General features: G+C 37.1%; 1 protein-coding gene across 2 annotated transcripts in view; it reads right to left on the bottom strand.

Annotated features, from left to right (window-relative positions):
* Positions 1 to 18,674, bottom strand: part of LOC120334036 (unconventional myosin-Ic-like) — a 64,486-nt gene that overhangs the window by 32,011 nt on the left and 13,801 nt on the right. The window contains exons 2-3 of one of the 2 annotated variants that reach the window (XM_039401481.2): positions 7,964 to 8,143; positions 6,207 to 6,379 (exon numbers count right to left, since the gene is read on the bottom strand). In XM_039401481.2, the coding sequence (XP_039257415.2) occupies positions 6,207 to 6,379; positions 7,964 to 8,143 (353 nt within the window). Of the gene's footprint in view, positions 1 to 468; positions 626 to 6,206; positions 6,380 to 7,963; positions 8,144 to 18,674 lie in introns of those variants that run through there. The other variant, XM_039401485.2, reaches the window with a different exon arrangement.

The raw sequence follows: 18,674 nt of genomic DNA, 5'->3' as shown, positions 1-18,674 counted from the left end.
AATTCCACAATTCAAGTAATATTAGTGACTCAGAATACATTACAACATCACTGTAAACTGCCTATGCGCTCATTACAAATTAAAAATAAGTACGAAAAGGAGGAGTCACACTTGCACATTATTTGCGAGTTATGAAATGACACAAATTTCCCTCAGCTTTTTCTTATATTTCTAGCGTAACCAATTCTGAACTATCTCATTAGAAGTTCCAAATGTTTCAAAGTATATAGCATATTTCTATTACAACATCTCTAAGATAGCAAAACCTGACATATTGTGACATGATTTCTAAACATTTTAGAGAATAAAATTTTTCTATATAAACTAATTACAAACACGGAAACTATATAACAGTACCATTCAGAAAAATTTATAACCTATAATAACCACCTACTTGGTTAACCGTTTAACCACCCCAATACCGATAAAATAAATTACAAAAATAATTTTTACAAAAATAATTTTTACCTTTTCCTCGAAGTCTTCTTATGTTTTTGGTTGCAGCGTAGTAAACATTAAACGAACAGACACAAGGGAGACAGACAGACAGTATAAAACAATTTATTTACAAAAATAATCTCTGAAGTTGGTTAAAACAGATGTTCAGTTGAATCGGCTACTAATACAGTAATATGCTGACGAAACTTTATACATATATTTTCAATTAAATTAGCTAAAGCAAAGTAGAGCACAGTAGCTAAGAAGTATAGGAGACCAATGCTGCGTTCTTTCTAAGTTTGGATGTGGATGTCAGGATATGTAATACACTAATCTGCTATTCTTAAATACATTTTTTAAATATACAGATATAAATTTATGGAATGCTCATTGCTTTCTGTTGCTGAATGCGATACATATATCAAGTGAAAATACTAAACTTCAATATTATTATTAAATTAATAATATGTGCCTACATATTTGTGCAATATTATATCCGGCCAACAAAAAACCCATACCTCCCCAACGAACAAAAAATGTTGTGCCTACAGAAAACTACACCACCTCTTTATTCATGTTTGTATTCTTGTTTTTATCATTTCTGTGTCACTGTTATTTCTGATGATGGAGTCAAGTAAAACTATCTTCACCCAAACTTACAATACTAAGCACTGACTAGGTCACTAGGAGTATATCTTTGTATTTTATTACGTCAAATACGTCTATTTACCGCTATTATTAACATGTGCATTAAGATAGGATTCACATATTTATCCCGGGGGAGAGGAAAGCCGATAAGACGGCTTATCCATATGGCGAACCACGGCCTCTCGTCCGGTTACCATTCCAAGTCGGGTATTATCAACAGAATTTGGCGCCGTAATTGTTATAAATTCTGAATACTAATAGATCAGTAAAATATTAACCAACGACGTCCCGATCATTATCAACCCAGAAGAATCGAAACAAACAAATATGAACGCGAACGAAATTAGATTGGGATAACAATTTTAAGGATCTGACGCGAACGAAACTTTTCAGATTGAAATCAATTGCCAATTCAGATTTATGGAAATGGTAATTTTGGTTAAGCGGATTGAAATAAATAGAATCCGTTTTTTCTCTCTATCAATTTAGCTATAAGTTATTACAAAACAATAATTCAACACACGATAACGCGAACGCAACAAGCGAAACTAGAAGTACAAGGCGGACGAAATTATCGGAACCGCCCAAAATCGTAACCATGGCCGAAGCCGGTAAAGAATTTGCAGGGATTAAATGAACTTTATATTTCTCGAGGGGGTGATTTGTTGAAATAATGCGGATATGCTCGATATAATAATAATACTGCGATCTTAATTCAAGCTTGAACGGAAAAATATTGGCCAATAGCAAGGGTCAAAATGAACTAATAATTGCTCGAATAAGCGGACAGTCTGAATGGCTGATTGTCAATTGCAGATCATGTCAAGCCGGGCCATAAAAACACATAAACTTACGTAAGTTCATAACAGCTTTTCCGGTCTGATATTGTTAAACTAAAGCATTTATTTGCTGTTCTGCAATTGAAATTATCATTCTTTCAACAAGGCGATATTTTTCAATTCTAAACAAGGGATTGAAATAGTAGAATAAGGTTTCAACGGGCTCCATGCGACGGAATATGATGAACAGCACAATTTTGAAGAGATCAAAATCAACTGAATTTTGCTAACATTTTGGTTAATCTGATACTCAATTGATTTACACCTACAAAACAGGGCTAATAAGGTTTGTTCTCTTTCCGTATTCTAGCACCCCAAGTCCACCTATCATTACGAACTCCTATTAGCAACACAATTTCTATTAAAACAAATTAATGCAAATTTTCAAATGAAATGGAAAAATGAGAATGTTGAATAAAAACTACAAAACATATGATCACTGGAACTTAAAATGTTGATGATTGCAAAATGACAAACTTAAAATATTAGCAAATTTGAATAAAATATTCTCAATTGTTATCAAAATTGGCTAAAAATACCTGGTACTTTATTGACACGAAAAACGACTAATTTGGAACCCATCATGTCATGAAGAAATGGCTACTGACATTGAAACCATAAAAAAAAGTGAAACGACTGAGATGCCAAGAGTTATTGGGATCAAATAGAGTTACAGTGGTGCATCAATGTATGAGAAAAACGTTGAATTTTTTATTGCTTGGTTGGTTCAAAAGCAAAGTATGATTCTCACCACAATAAAATAAAAAACCAACCCAAAAGACAAATTTACAAATGGTCACTAACATTTAAGCCATCAATAATACACAGACCCCAGTCCAAAGTGGAATAAGACAAATGTCTGTAATTTTGATTTCCATTCATGCCATAAGAACTAACCCAAAGAGTGAGGATGAAGTAGAACACTGACCACTGTGACATTTTATTTGCTACTTACAACCCAAATCACTTAAATCACTACGCAGTGAAATTCTCATGTCAGAGAGAAATCTGGTATGATATCCCCTATGCTGTCTTCTTCTATGCTGAAGATTGAATTCCGTGGCTCATCTTCGATGAGGAGACCAAATTTAGTTTGCTGTGGAACATTATCAGTCGGTTCTCGCAGTTCCTCCCCATTTGATAAAACATTATCATCTCTCACAGGAATAGCAGCAACATCAAAATCTGTTGGAATTATTTTTCTCTCAGAAAATCCAATTTTATCGCTAGAGTTGCTTTCAATTTTTTGTGTCGAGTTTGTCGTTTCTGATTCAAAACCTTCTTGAGTATTTTTAACTTTCGATAAATCGCTCGCATTTTCATTAGAATTTTCGGTTTCAAACACTTTGGTTGTTTTTGTAAAGTTTTCGGAATTCAAAATTTCAGTTTTATCGTTAAAAATTTCAGTTTTAAGAAGGGAATTTGGTGCAGATTTATTTTTTGCCTTTTTCAAGATCTCAAGAATATCTTTTGCAGTCCTAATTGGCTGTGAATGACCATCAGTGGGAGGTTTCGAATCCGTTTTATCCCCATGGTGCAGAGACGAATGTTTTTCTTCAATTAGCTTTACTTCTTTCTGGTTTTTACCGGAATTGCATTCCGCACCAAGAATTGCATCAGATTTTGTGGGTTTGTTTATTGTTTGCTGCTTTTTCGAAGATCTTTCAGTCAGTTGTTCGCTATGTTTACCATTTAGTGTTTGATTTGTTGAGTTCAGGTCTGAATTTCCAGTCGATTGATTGTGTGCGACAGTATGCCAAATTCCATTCTCATCTTGCTGTACGACAACACATTGTAAGTCCCCATACTCATCATCACCATCTAGTGGTGGCTCTCCAAAACTCGTCGAGTCACACTCATGCGCAGAAGCACCAACTCTCCTCGGAACGCTGAATTTTTTCTTTTTCTTAGGAACTTCGGACATGAACGCCTCTCCCGAGTCTGGGATGTCAGTTGAAACATTTGTACCAACTTTTATCGACTTTTTCTTTAACCCGTTACGTCTAAATTGTGGCCGTTTCTGTTTCACCACATTATCCTCCAAATTAACAGTTGAATCTGGGGAATCTAGTTTAAGTGACACATTGTTGTTCTCTGCTGTTGTCGTGCATATTTCATCAATTTGAATTAAATATTTTGGCGACTCTAAATCATCCCCGACGTTCACAGGCTTTTTTATCCAAACAGAACCAATGATATTCTGTTCGTCATTCTTTAATGTCCCAGTTTTATTGTCACTAGATAGCGTTAGAGTGCCATCTTGCCATACTTTACGTTTCTTCGTCTTCTGATGAGTGTAAAGGATTTTGAATTTTGACATTTTACTACATTTATTTTGACTACATTAACAATCTGTATTCAAAATGTAAATTATTAAATACATCCTGAATTTTTCATCCAGTATGTTTGTCCTGTGGACTGAAATTTTTTGCAACATGGCTGAGTTCAAAAAAATATATCACATCCTACAGTCCTATCTGTCTAAGATAGATCTGTACTTGCCTAGTTATCAAGCAGCCACACTCATGATTAAGTTCAATAGTTCATGATTAAGTTCAATAGTAATACAAAATACAGAAAAAATAAAATAATCAAACAATGACTATTAAAAATAGCCTAGATGTGTCGAGGGGACCTGGATATCCAATTCATCTTCACCGGAAAGGATAGGATTTGAATATTTATTCCGGGGGAGAGATAAGCCTAAAAGACGGCTTAATCATATGGCGAACCAGTCCATGTCGGGTATGGGATTAGTTAGCCTGTTATTTGTTTTCGGAAGCATGGACTTGATGCAGTGATGGTGGAGGAAGCCTTAACCGACCAGCGGTTACGTGAACCACCTTGTGGCGGCGAGGAGTCCAGCAATCATCTCGCACATGATCATCCTCACATGGGATTCGAAACTGTGAACCCACGAAGAGTAATCAGAGATGCGTGGCGAGCGTATTCCTAACGCTTAGCACGATGCGCCACACCGCCGAGCCAGTACAAAATGAGTACAGCAAGTCCATATTGAATTGCATACTGTTGTTTTATACTTTAGTTATTTACTCTGAAATGATATCTCAACTTCTCATTCTGACGTGTTTAAACCGAAATATATATATTTTTTCAATTCTACATTCTGACATTGGTCATGCAGAGGCCATTTTCATACATCCAGTACATCTGAAAGCATATACCGTACTAACTAACTAATCCGAGCCCAATATAGGCTGTCTTTGGGAACCACTGGTATATAGTATAAGAATTAGTAACTATGAAACTGTTTAATTTGGAGCAAGATAAATCCATTTCCTCAGTGTTTCGTGAACTATCCGAATTTCGCGCCATAGCGTTCATTTCAGCTCTGCACTCATCGACAATAGTCATAAGCGGTACGGCTACACAAACCATCTTGCGGCGACTAATGAAAGTGAATGAGGATATCGCGAAATAATGTCGACGTAGCGAATATCAGTAATCTAATCAGTAGTTTATTTTTTCACCATACTGAAAACGTAATTGATATACATTCTGTACGTTTTATACGTACGTACGTTATGTAAGGTTTTGTTTGCTCTCCTGATTCCATAATCAGTTTTTAATAATAACAAAAAGTCGAACTGTATATGCTATTTGAAAAACAACAACAATAAATATGTCAAGGCAAGACAACGTGGTATGCCCAGTAGTCGCGCATTTTAAAAAAAGAAAGAAAAAAGACTCGAGCGATATATATCATCGCGCCTTTCTGACGTGGTAAGTAGATGTATAGCTACAATAAAAACACAACATAGATAAAAAGCTATTAAAACATTGCTAAAAAATTAATAAGGTGTTCTTCCAAGAATAGAGTTATGATACAAATACGGCGAATTCTAATTTCTTTAAATAAGATACCCCAGCGGTCCTCAAATAGAGCTCCGCCGCGATTTGCTAAGTGCAAACCGAAAATTAACGTAGTTGTGTTAAACATAACTTAGATATATATGATTGAATATTATATATATTGTATTTATTATAAATATTCTATTACTTCTTATTTCGAATGCTGTATATATGTGACAATAAATTTGACCACAAAACTCAAATACCGTGCGTTATTATATAAGTAAAAATACGAGTTTCAGTTACTTCCAGGTTAAAATGATTTTTTTGAAACATTTTACGATTGAAACATTCTGCCTTCTTTGCCCTTGTCCTAACTGGCCCAAGACACGATCCGTGGCCACCATACCCAATATACGCCACTGTATACTATTCTACATTCTATAACTTCAGAATGATCCCACTAACCTTAAGCGGTTTTGGACTCGGATGAGTTCGGAATATTTGATAATTTGACGGTAGCTTTGTCACTTTATCCTTGGTGCTGGTTCGATTGTTCGGGTTGGTTACAGGAGCATTCGCAGGCGGAAGAGGCGCCCGTTTCTTCGGTTTCTTGCTCCCGTTCGTCATCTTGTTCGGCTCTGTGGTTTGAGAAAACAGAATGAGTATTTTTTTTTTAAATTTGCTTGAAGTCAAGGTGTCGCACACTTGCACGGAAATACAGGGGATCGATCTTTTAGCAAAATTAGGGGCGACCATTCGCCTTGACTACATTAATTTAAAGTGAATTGACGGTGGTGCGCGGACAATTTTTTGAGGGGGCGTGAAGCAAATTTAAAATAAAAATATTCGTCAGATTTGATCTTGCCCGCCTTATTTTGGATATTTACAGTTATTTCATTACTTACGTTCCATCCACGTATTTTCGACGTGTTTAATTTTAAATAAAACATACTTTTGCCTAACTATCTGTTATTTGTAGCTTATCGTTAGCTAGTTATTTTTAGGTGTGACGTGAGACTTGAGAAAAATTCTGAAAAGGGGGCGCGGCCCAAAAAGTTGAGAACCACTGCTTTGGACGGGTGCCATGGATCATGGAAGTTTGAAAAACACTAAATTCTAGCATTTGAATAGCATGGCAACATTTTTGAATGCGTAATGAATTTGGAAAGTTTGGGGACCGCTCTCGTACGTTAATTGCAAGCCAATACTGCCAATACTTACATCGCGGTGATGGATTATTCAGCAGAACCGTTAATGGGTAATAAATATTTAAAGTACTGACTATTTGAGTTATGTAACCTGAAAGGGGATAAATAAAAGATCAGAATATACAAAATATAAATTCTGAAAAACCCGAACGTTGCTAAAATCCTAATCACGGCAAAAAATGACAGATAACACTCATTAATACGAGGCAGCATAGGGCCCATGAATCACAGAAATTGGTCCTCCATACTCTTACTGCAACATTCTTACATTATAGCAGACGATCTAATCGTCCCATAACTCTTCCGCTCTCCCAAGATCGATCTCATCTTATTCACCTACACGTGCTACCGACAAATACTCACGACTTAATAACCAACACGTCATATCAAATTAAAACCACTATACAAACACTCTGCGAATATATTGAGTCTGGCTATTAATTAACTTACACCAGCAAACAAGCCTGCGACATAGAGGTCGTTCAGACGGTTCAGAAATGTTTGACTACTGAAGTTATAAACAGTCCATTGCACTAACACAGAGATAAACTCGAAACTTGTATAAATCCCCGACAAAAAAAAACACCCCGAAAATACTCAAAAAAAATCATAATTATCCAGTTATGGTTAAGTTGGGAACACAGATTGCACTCAGTCCCTTCTAGTACGGTATCCTACCTTGAAGTACTAAAAATTGACTGATTTATAATTTCCGAACAAAGGCAATATTTTCACAAAAATAACAACCCGTAACTCCCTAACAACCCTACGACAAAATCAAAACTTTAGTGAAGCAATGCATGGGTTGTAATTTCGTTCGCCTGTTTCACATCAAGCTGTGTGAATGATTTGAAACCTATGGACACGGGGTATATTCACTTGGCTAACACAGACAGTCGCCGAACTCGTAATAGAACTAAAATCAGAAAGAAATTAGGTCCTATTCCTAACCTGGTACACACACTACTGAAGTACCCATGAGTTCGCTTCTGGCCCAAAATTACCAAATATTACCTGGAGCCGGAGAAACGAAGATGACAGTCCCAGTGTCACTCTTTATGACCTCACTATCATTTGAAAAAGTATCATCAAACTTATCTCTGACATCATCAATTGGTCCGTCGACTTTTTCCGTGGCATCATCAATGTTGGTTTTGTTGTTGTCCTGGGAAACTGGAGAAGGCGAGATTGACCCTGCATGTAAAGGTTTATAGGCTTAGTCATTAGAATAAATTATACCCAATCTTAGTGCGTGTTATTTCGTTATGCACATTAGTTATTTGCTGAGCTTGGGAAAATGAAATAGGATATGATGGGTTTTAGGAAAATGCATGAGGAAAATTGAATAAGATAAGCGCCTTATAAGCCGTTGTGTCTAATGGAAGTGCTTTATTGGCGACACTCAGAACTAGGGATGGCGGAATCGAGTCCGGATTCGAATACAGAATCGATTCTTCGCGGAATCGATTCTGATGCATTGCAATCGATTCTCGAGGTTGAAACTTGGATTGCTAACGATGCGTAACGTTTTGTGGCAATTCCTTCACATATATGTATAAACTGCCTTACTGCTAAGTTGAGTTGCTACGACGACGCAAACTTCACTATATATATATTTCGCTAGGAGGTTTTTACGTGTACTTATTTATTTAGGTTCTTTTTTTGTGCGATTTTGTCTCCTGTGACAGATTGGATACCCATACCACTTAGTTTTGGCTTTTTTCCGTCCATATATTTGAGCATAGCTCTCTTGTTTGATTTTATATGGTATTGCTTAGTGGGTAAGTTTTCTTGGTAAAATATGTCCAGGAATCGAGATTCGGAATCGAAAATTTAGGAATCAGATAAGAATCGTATACTAGTAAGTAGTCATACTTAGCATCCTTACTCAGAACAAGTAATTGTACCGGTTGCGTTTTACAGACCGGTCCGGTTTATAGTTTGTAAAACACGGAATATATATCACCAAAATAATCACTGTTGGCAATGAGATTTCGATGGCATTGGCCCTGCCAAAAACTAATACTATATAATACCCGACACCCCGCAAATATAATTGTTTTCAGTATTTCCTTCTAGCGCTATTTGAAAATCTCATCATTCTATAATTTTGTTTTTGATATGTTCAGGTTGCACGTCATCTTGGTACATATACTTCGGGGGCACCCTTTATTGCCTGCATTCAAAACAAATACCGGTTGCGTCTTACAGATCGGCCCGCTCTATAGTCCGTAAAATACGTTGTACATATCACCCAAATTAACACTGTCGACACTCAGGTTGCGATGGCATACGGCCGGCCTCGCCAAAGCCAAATACTATGTTATACCCGACACCGCGCAAGTATTATTGTTATTCGTAACTTCGCATGGCGCTCAATTTATCCTATGTACACGAAAATCGATAAGGCGGCGTAGTCATATGGTGTACCATGACCGTATGTCAGGTTACCAGTTAAGATTAAAAATTAGTTCGCCAGTTATTTGTTTCAGATGCATGGACTTGATTGTAAAAGAAAGCCGTAACCGGCCAGCAGTTTAGTAATCCTGTCGCTCATAAGAGCGGCATTCCATTGTTATGTCATTTCACCTCCTATATCGCCGTCTAACTTTACTTTCTTAATCGCAAGATGTCGCCTCTCAGCCCGGCCTCCTAATTTCACTAGATTTATTCTCCCATAAGACCTAATGCATTTACATTACAGGCCATCTATAGCAGTGGAAGCTCGCACAGTTAAGATCGCTATGTCCCTTCGCACCTATCGCTGCCTTACTTTAATTAATCGCCCTCGGGCTCGCCCTTCTTATTTCGCTAGATTTATTTTCCCATAAGAGCTAATGCAATTGCAGAATAACCAACTCAAAGCAGTGTAAGCTCCCACAACAAGGACCGCCATACCTGGGGCCTGAACCCTTGTCCTTCATTTAGCGGGACTTTGATTTTGACCCCTGAGCCACTAAGAGGTTGAAGAATATCGATGGTTTTTTTAGATGTTAATCTTCTGCTACACATGAGCTAAGTAAGGTTGCCAGTTTCAAATGTAAATTCCATTGCAGAGTACAAGCGAAAATTCCTTTTTTTTTACCCCAGAGTGAGTGTGCGTGGCCTTGTCAAATATAAATTCTCTTATGAAATAGAAATACATATTTATATATAACATTTCTATTCATTGCGTAAAGTGCTGGATAGAAGCACTAAGCTTCATTTACTCCCTTCCACTGATGACGGAGTTGACTTTGAAGAATCAGTCACTCCATTCACTTCTGGCAACCTTGCCTAAGGCAATCCCTGTTTTTGAGCGTCAAAAACTTTTAAGTTTGCCGGCACTGCATTCAATGGCTTTGATAAATGCTATTTGCACGCTTTAGTCTAGCTGATTTAGCCGATTTGGCTTATAAACTTGATTACAGATAGGTTGCGGTCTACTTTGACAGTCTGACTCCGCTACCAAGAATTGAAATAATCTCATCCAAGCACAAAGTGGAAATACCGGGAATGCGTTCAAGTATATGCATCTGAAATAAGTAAGTAATCGACTATTCCTATACCCGGCATGAACTTGTAATTAGACGAGATGACATGGCTTGCTACATGTATAGGCAGTATAGCCGCCTCATCGGCTCTCTCATCTCCCATTCAAAAATGCCAATTCTATCGCTATGTTTGGTTTGATTTTGAGCGATGGTTACGTAACTATTGCTTTGAATTTGCTAAATGGCGAGTCATAATCTGATAATTTTAATAATGACGTAACAGGTTACATGTTTTAGAATGGTTCTAATATTATACAATTTACATGCCGTGTTTCCCCGGAAATACAACCTAGCACGGATTTTCAAAAATACTTTCAATATAAGCACTCCCCTTAATACAAGACATAGTGTCCTAGTCGATAGCGCAAAATTTTTTCGACCTAGTCGAAAGAAAAACATCTCTCCAACACGTTTCAAATGTTTAGTCATTTTTTGAATAATCTATGTTTATCAGTTATTTTGAATAAAAACGAGTTATTAAGAAAATGGATATCGTTTTTCATATTTTGTATATTTGAGAATCTCATGATTTTATACCTCATAATATTGTTTTTGATAAATTAAAATATAAAACATTTCCCAAGAATAAGCCCAAGTGTTATTTTTCGTAAGAAAATTGACATAGGGCCCTGTCTTGTTTTAGGAGATTAGGGTATGTAGGGTAATCAAATAATATTCAAACTAATGCTAGGGAGTTAACCCTACCCTACTGGATAAACGTCTGGGTTACTCACTAGTTCCCAAACAGGGTCGCACGATTGCTCAGTGCGCCCCGAAAATTACCAGATTTATTTCATCCCAGCATGAACTGGAAATACCGGTACTGCATTCAAATTCATGCATCTAAAATAGGTAGGTGATCGACTATTCCCATAACTGACATGAACCCGTAATTGGACGAGATGGCATAGCCCGCTACCATGTATAGCCCTCTCACCGGCTTTCGTCTCTCCTAATTTAAATATTTCAATCCCGATTTAAATATGTCAATCCTATCCCTATTATCGGTTCGATTTTGAGCGACTGTTACGTAACTATTACTCAAACTTATTGAATTGTCGACTCATAAACTGATGATAATTGTTACAGTGACGTAACAGGCTACATGTTTTTAGAATGCTTTAATATTATACAGGGTGTCACTTTTCAAAGTCACTTTACAATTTCAAATTGGTTAGGAATTCAGTTCTCAGTATATCCTAACCGGGTTTGTTGTTTTTTATTCAGTAATTGTTTAGGTATTTTTACTTCATATAATACATCTGTGAGGGCCAAAACAATATGTGGTATGGATAAATAAATTTTCTTTGCAGTTTAAATTTTTTTATGGACTTCATGGACACCCTATATAGTTGGCATATATGAGGTAGTCATATAATATTCCAACTAGTGCTAATAAATGAATTACAGGGAGTTAACCCTTCTCGAGTGCAAATAATATTATTTGAACATCAGCGTGAAATGTGTCGCAATATTTTTACAGACTATACACCAGAACAGATCGAGACAATGACTGCAGAATAATCAATCATCGAACAAAACAGGGAGCGATACAGAAGCTTCTTCACACCAGCCGGAGTACAGGCTCGGCACCTGCAGCTCTGGGACGATGCTCGATAAACTTCAGGTTCCTCACTAGTTCCCAACCATAGCCGGACGATTGCTCAGTGCGTCCCGAAAAGTGTCAGAATTGTGAAAAACATCAAAACGGGCGATTGTTTTCCAGTCTTAAAGCACAAATTATGGCTTCTCACAATCTGGAAGTTGAAAACTAAAATGTTTTTATCGGCAACTGGACAACCCTGTTTCGCAAATTGAACAGTATACTGCCGAAAGTATGAAATAGCATAATAGTTCGAGTGATCATCAGTTATGCGAACAATTTGTCTACCTACATCAGATCTCACTCTAAAAGCAAACTTCCAGTGTTATTGACATTGCAATTTATCCTTTATGCCTAAATGTTTACAAACTTTAAAAAGCGTAAAATACACATTAACGATCACAAAATTGGGTTTTATTTAAGGCAGCATTTATTTTCGTGTGAGTGTGCCGTGAGTTTTTCTCTAATAATTTAGCGCCGTACGAAGGACTTTAAACCAAGAGACTACACTTGCTTGGAAACCGTCGAACATTTATTGAAACTCCCGAAGTATGTGAACCAAGATGGCAGACACAGTATGTGTACCAGATTAGGGTTAGGCCATAATTACAGGTACAAATACTACGGAAGTGACTTTTCTAGTCCCCGAACTTGGAATAAAATTATGGCCAACCTGGTACACATACTGCCTTCCGGTGTCCGCCATCTTGGTTCACATACTTCGGGACGACCCATTTAATGATATATTGTCACGTTATGATGTGCCTAGATCATTTTTAATTAAGCATTGCAAAGAATTGGATATATTCCCCGTAAATATTATCAATTTGTTAACAAATCCCAGAATTATATTTTTTGGTATAAAATACGTCATCATAACGGGAAGCCTTTGAACATCCAATTGCTCGATCCTAGTCCTGTTGCATAAAACTTCGTCTGATACAGGCGCCATTAAATAAAATTATAATGAAAAGTCGGGGAATCTCTGGCCTAGAGCTCGACCGATATCACTTTTTGGCACCGATACCGATAACGATATATCGGCCAACTAGTGACCGATAACCGATATCGACATACCGATATCTACAACCTGAACCCGCAGTGAATACTAGTAAGAAAAATTCAGTTTCAGTCAATCAAAAGTTTATGTTGAAAAATAAAGCAGTCCTACACAGTGCTTGCATCATTAATAAAAGTTTCACAGCAAATAATAAGAACACACACAGAAGGCAATGTTTGAAAAAACCAAGCACAAAAGAAAAAAAGCAGTCAGTAAAAAGGTTCTGAAAGTCCATTTTAATCCATACAGTAGTAGGTGGGGAGTAGGCTTGCACGTGATTTACGGAATTACGTAATTATTTAGAGTTACAAATTACGTAAAGTCGTAATTATTGGTCGAGCGCTTTCGCGTTTGAAACGTACTCCTTCAAAGCAGTCAATTCCGTCGATTGTAAAAATGAAGGTTTAACAAGTAGAAGAAGTTACAGTTACGGTATTCGCTCCGTTTTTCTTTCTCTTGTTACGCAGGTGGGGGAAGGCATGACGCGTTGCCACCCCGTTTGAGCGTTTGGTTTCACGGTCAAAACGATATTATTATGAGCGTTATCACCGTAACGCAATTAACACCGACAGGCTTTTTTGTCTTCACGATTTGGTATCTTTTTTATTCGGCGCTGATAATGATAAATAAGAATGTGTGATAGTTGATTGTAATTTAGGAAGGCGTATTTCTTTCTCTCCGTGAAACAGACATGAAACGAATTTTACCTCCGCTATGGGCCCCCAAAAGGAGAGAAGGCTACTTTCTTTTCCCGACTCAATCACTTTTATTAATACAAATCACGGCGCATTAAAAAACAAAATAGAATTTATTAGCATTCATTTACAACGAGTTACGGGTAAGAATTTATCGCCGGCTAAATAATTAATATTTGATCTAAATTTATCGCAAATAATGTTATAACATTTAGGCCGCGAAATAATTTGATATAAAATGAAGCTTGGTAATCGGAATATCGTCAATAATTCAGCATCAATAATTATTATAAAATGCTAACTAGGTAGCAAAGTCGGATAATGTAAAAAACGTAGCAATAACAAGTCTTCGTCGCGAGGCAAGCGCAGGTATAATCAAACGAGAGAATGCGCTTGTCGTTGATTAATAACTTAGAAACCCGAAATTTTTATTCAATACGAAAGTCGATTTTAAAAAAGCCAACTATCGTTTCATAAATATCCGTATACCAGTGTCGGTAATGATAAAATTGATCGCATAAAATTGGGACGGTTAATTTGCGAAGATGATAACGGAAAATCACAGCCAACACAAAAGATAAAAATCAGAATAAATTTAATTTGAATTCACTCCTTGGTATTTGTCTTTAACATCTGTCGCCGGCGTGTAGTACTGTCGGTAATATGAAAACCAATTTCGATGTCCCGTTCGGAAAAGAAGTGGATTCAAATGGTTTTTATGATAGGTTTAAATGTGTGAAAAAATATCGCAATTACGGGGTCATTACGTAATCAATTTTGCCGTAATTACAGAATTGATTTTTGTCGGTTACGTGCAAGCCTAGTTTATTCGATAGCAAGATATTCGAAGGCGAGGATTTTGCGCCGCACGAAGAGATAAAAGAGAGAGAGAAATATAGAAGAGAACTCTGTTCACTGAAAGGCAAAATGAGAGAAGCGAAAAAAAGAAAACGCTCGCCCGCAGATATTTCCCGGGCAAAAATACTCATTTTTTAGAACGTGGAAAAGCGACTAACACTGATATATATCGGCCAGATATATCGGCCGGTTGGGCCGATATGATATATCGGCAAACACGCAATATCGGCCCGATATATCGGTTGGCCGATATATCGGTCGAGCTCTAAATTTCTCTGCCATAAAGTTTCAAAAAAAAATCTTTGAAAAAATCATGGCTGAGAATGGGCGCTTCAGAAGTGTGTGTACCAATATGGGCGCTTCAAAAAGTGTGTTTACCAATATGGGCGCTCCAGAAGTGTATACCAATATGGGCGCTCCTGAAGTGTGTGTACCAATATAGAGGTATAAGTAATTTTGTTCGCTTATTTTACATCAAGTTGTGTAAAGGGACTGAAACCCATGGGCAGAGGTATATTTACTTGGCTAACATAGACCAGGGCTACTCAACTGTCGGACCGCGTTCCGAATCCGGACCTTTCGACCATTTAATTTGGACCGCGTCTGCTATTTTGGCAGCATAAGCATTGTTCTATAGTTTCGATGAGTTTGATACAATTTATATACACAGTTATACAGTTTGTCGTACTGGTACCGATGTGCGATATTTGTGTACATATTTGCGAGCCATTCATTGCTCTTGTATTTAATTTAATATTGCATTTGAAGTTTCATTTATTTAATGAAGTAAATTTTCTGTAATGTCCGGACTCCAGTAATTTTGAAGGTCCTAAACGGCCTTTGGTAAAAATAGTTGAGTAGCCCTGACATAGACAGTCCCCGAACTCGTAGAATATAAAAGTATGGCCTAACCCTAACCTGGTTCACACACAATATGGGAGTACCAAAAATGGAACGTAAAACAGACTTATAATCACAATAACAGCTTATAATCATAAAAACCCACCGTCATGCTTTCCAACTGCTTATGTATTACCCAGATATTCCATGTAATGGCGTATAAATGTCGTATAAGCGATTCTATATATATTGCTAAAAAGGTTGTTTCGCGGTTCGGAAATGTTTGACTACTGAAGTTATAAAAAATCCATCGCACACAAAAATAAAATCAGATCTTTTGTACGAAGGTTCGCTAAAGCTAAAAAAATGAGTAATTATCCAGTTAGGGTTAAGTTGAAATTCGAATTTTGAATTCATTTCTAGGCTAAATATGTATTTTTAAAGGCGGCAGAGATGATTTCCTCAGATCGCACGTTGATGGCGGGGGCTTCGTACAAAAGATCCAAGTAACCAAAGAAAATTCCATAATTATCAAGTTAGGGAATACGGATTGCGCTGTAAATTCAAATTTTCAAATCATTTCTAACCCTCTCATATGTTAAGGCTCATAAGCACACACATTAGATAAAGATATATTTAATCTTAGTACTTGTTATTTTGCTATGCACATTATTTGATAAGCTTAGGAAAATGAAATAGGATGGATTTAGGAAATGCATTAGAAAATATGGATACGATTTTCTTATTTATCACAATGAGGAAAGCCTAGAATACGACTTCACCATATGGTGCCTAAGATTTTCTCATCGGTTATCAGTTCATATCCGGTATGAGAATAGTTTGCCGGTTATTTGTTTCAGATGCATGATTTTAATTGTAGAGAAAACCGTACTATCGTCCAGCGCTAATGTCAAACCGTCTCGCTATTAATACTTTTTCTTGAAAATATATCGCGCGTTTTATACTCCGGTGTGCCTAATGCGTGGTTTAGGTAGTGCTCCATTGCCTACATTCAAAACAAGTACCTGTACCGGTTGCGCCGTACAGACCGTAAAATACGGTCTATATATATATCAATAAAATAATCACTGCGTACCATAACCTCTCGTCTGGTTACCTTATGGAATTAGTTAATCAGTTAGTTATTTCAGATGCATGAACTCGATTGTAAAAGAAAGCCGTAACCGGTCAGCGACGGTCAGACGACTTTATCATATTGCTAACTCAGGCTTCTCCTTGGTTATCAGTTCATGTGCTTCATAGGCGGTCCGGAAGTATATTCACCAAGATGACGCACAACCCGAACCCTAACCTGGTAAACATACTATGTTCAGGTTGTACGTCATCTTGGTATATATATACTTCGGGAGCACCCTTTATTGCCTACATTCAAAACAAGTAACTGTACCGGTTGCGCCTTACAGATCGGCCCGCTCTATAGTCAGGACCTGATTGTAAAAGAAAGCCGTAACCGGCCAGCAGTTTAGTAATCCTGTCGCTTATAAGAGAGGCCTTTCATTACTATGTCCATTCACCTCCTATATCGCCGTCTAACTTTACTTTCTTAATCGCAAGATGTCGCCTCTCAGCCCGGCCTTCTAATTTTACTAGATTTATTCTCCCATAAGACCTAATGCATTTACATAACAGGCCATCTATAGCAGTGGAAGCTCGCACAGTTAAGATCGCTATGTCCCTTCGCACCTATCGCTGCCTTGCTTTAATTAGTCGCCCTCGGGCTCGCCCTTCTTATTTCGCTAGATTTATTTTCCCATAAGAGCTAATGCAATTACAGAATAACCAACTTAAGCAGTGTAAGCTCCCACAACAAGGACCGCCATACCTGGGGCCTGAACCCTTGTCCTTCATTTAGCGGGACTTTGATTTTGACCCCTGAGCCACTAAGACGTTGAAGAATATCGATGGTTTTTTTAGACGTTAATCTTCTGCTATACATAAGCTAAGTAACGTTGCCAGTTTTAAATGTAAATTCCATTGCAGAGTACAAGCGAAAATTCCTCTCTTTTACCCCAGAGTGAGTGTGCGTGGCCTTGTCAAATATAAATTCTCTTATGAAATAGAAATACATATTTATATATAACATTTCTATCCATTGCGTAAAGTGCTGGATAGAAGCACTAAGCTTCATTTACTCCCTTCCACTGATGACGAAGTTGACTTTGAAGAATCAGTCACTCCATTCACTTCTGGCAACCTTGCCTAAGGCAATCCCTGTTTTTGAGCGTCAAAAACTTTAAGTTTGCCGGTACTGCATTCAATGACTTTGATAAATGCTATTTGCACGCTTTAGTCTAGCTGATTTAGCCGATTTGGCTTATAAACTTGATTACAGATAGGTTGCGGTCTACTTTGACAGTCTGACTCCGCTACCAAGAATTGAAATAATCTCATCCAAGCACAAAGTGGAAATACCGGGAATGCGTACAAGTCTATGCATCTGAAATAAGTAAGTAATCGACTATTCCTATACCCGGCATGAACTTGTAATTAGACGAGATGACATGGCTTGCTACATGTTTAGGCAGTATAGCCGCCTCATCTGCTCTCTCATCTCCCATTCAAAAATGCCAATTCTATCGCTATGTTTGGTTTGATTTTGAGCGATGGTTACGTAACTATTGCTTTGAATTTGCTAAATTGTGAGTCATAATCTGATAATTTTAATAATGACGTAACAGGTTACATGTTTTAGAATGGTTCTAATATTATACAATTTACATACCGTGTTTCCCCGGAAATACAACCTAGCATGGATTTTCAAAAATACTTTCAATATCAGCACTCCCCTTAATATAAGACCTAGTGTCCTAGTAGATAGCGCAAATTTTTTTGACCTAGTCGAAAGAAAAACATCTCTCCAACACGTTTTAAATGTTTGGTCATTTTTTGAATAATCTATGTTCATCAGTTATTTTGAATAAACACTAGTTATTGAGAAAATGCATAGCGCTTTTCATATTTGAAAATCTCATAATTTTATACTTTATCATTTTGTTTTTGATAAATTAAAATATAAGACATTTCCCAAGAATAAGCCCAAGTGTTATTTTTCGTAAGAAAATTTACATGAGGCCCTCTCTTGTTTTCGGGGATCAGGGTATGTAGGGTAATCAAA

Source organism: Styela clava, chromosome 15 (assembly GCF_964204865.1).
Source record: "Styela clava chromosome 15, kaStyClav1.hap1.2, whole genome shotgun sequence".
NCBI classification, from domain to species: Eukaryota; Metazoa; Chordata; class Ascidiacea; order Stolidobranchia; family Styelidae; genus Styela; species Styela clava.
The sequence above is the reverse complement of the archived record's forward strand: the minus strand, read 5'-3'. Positions and strand labels throughout refer to the sequence as shown.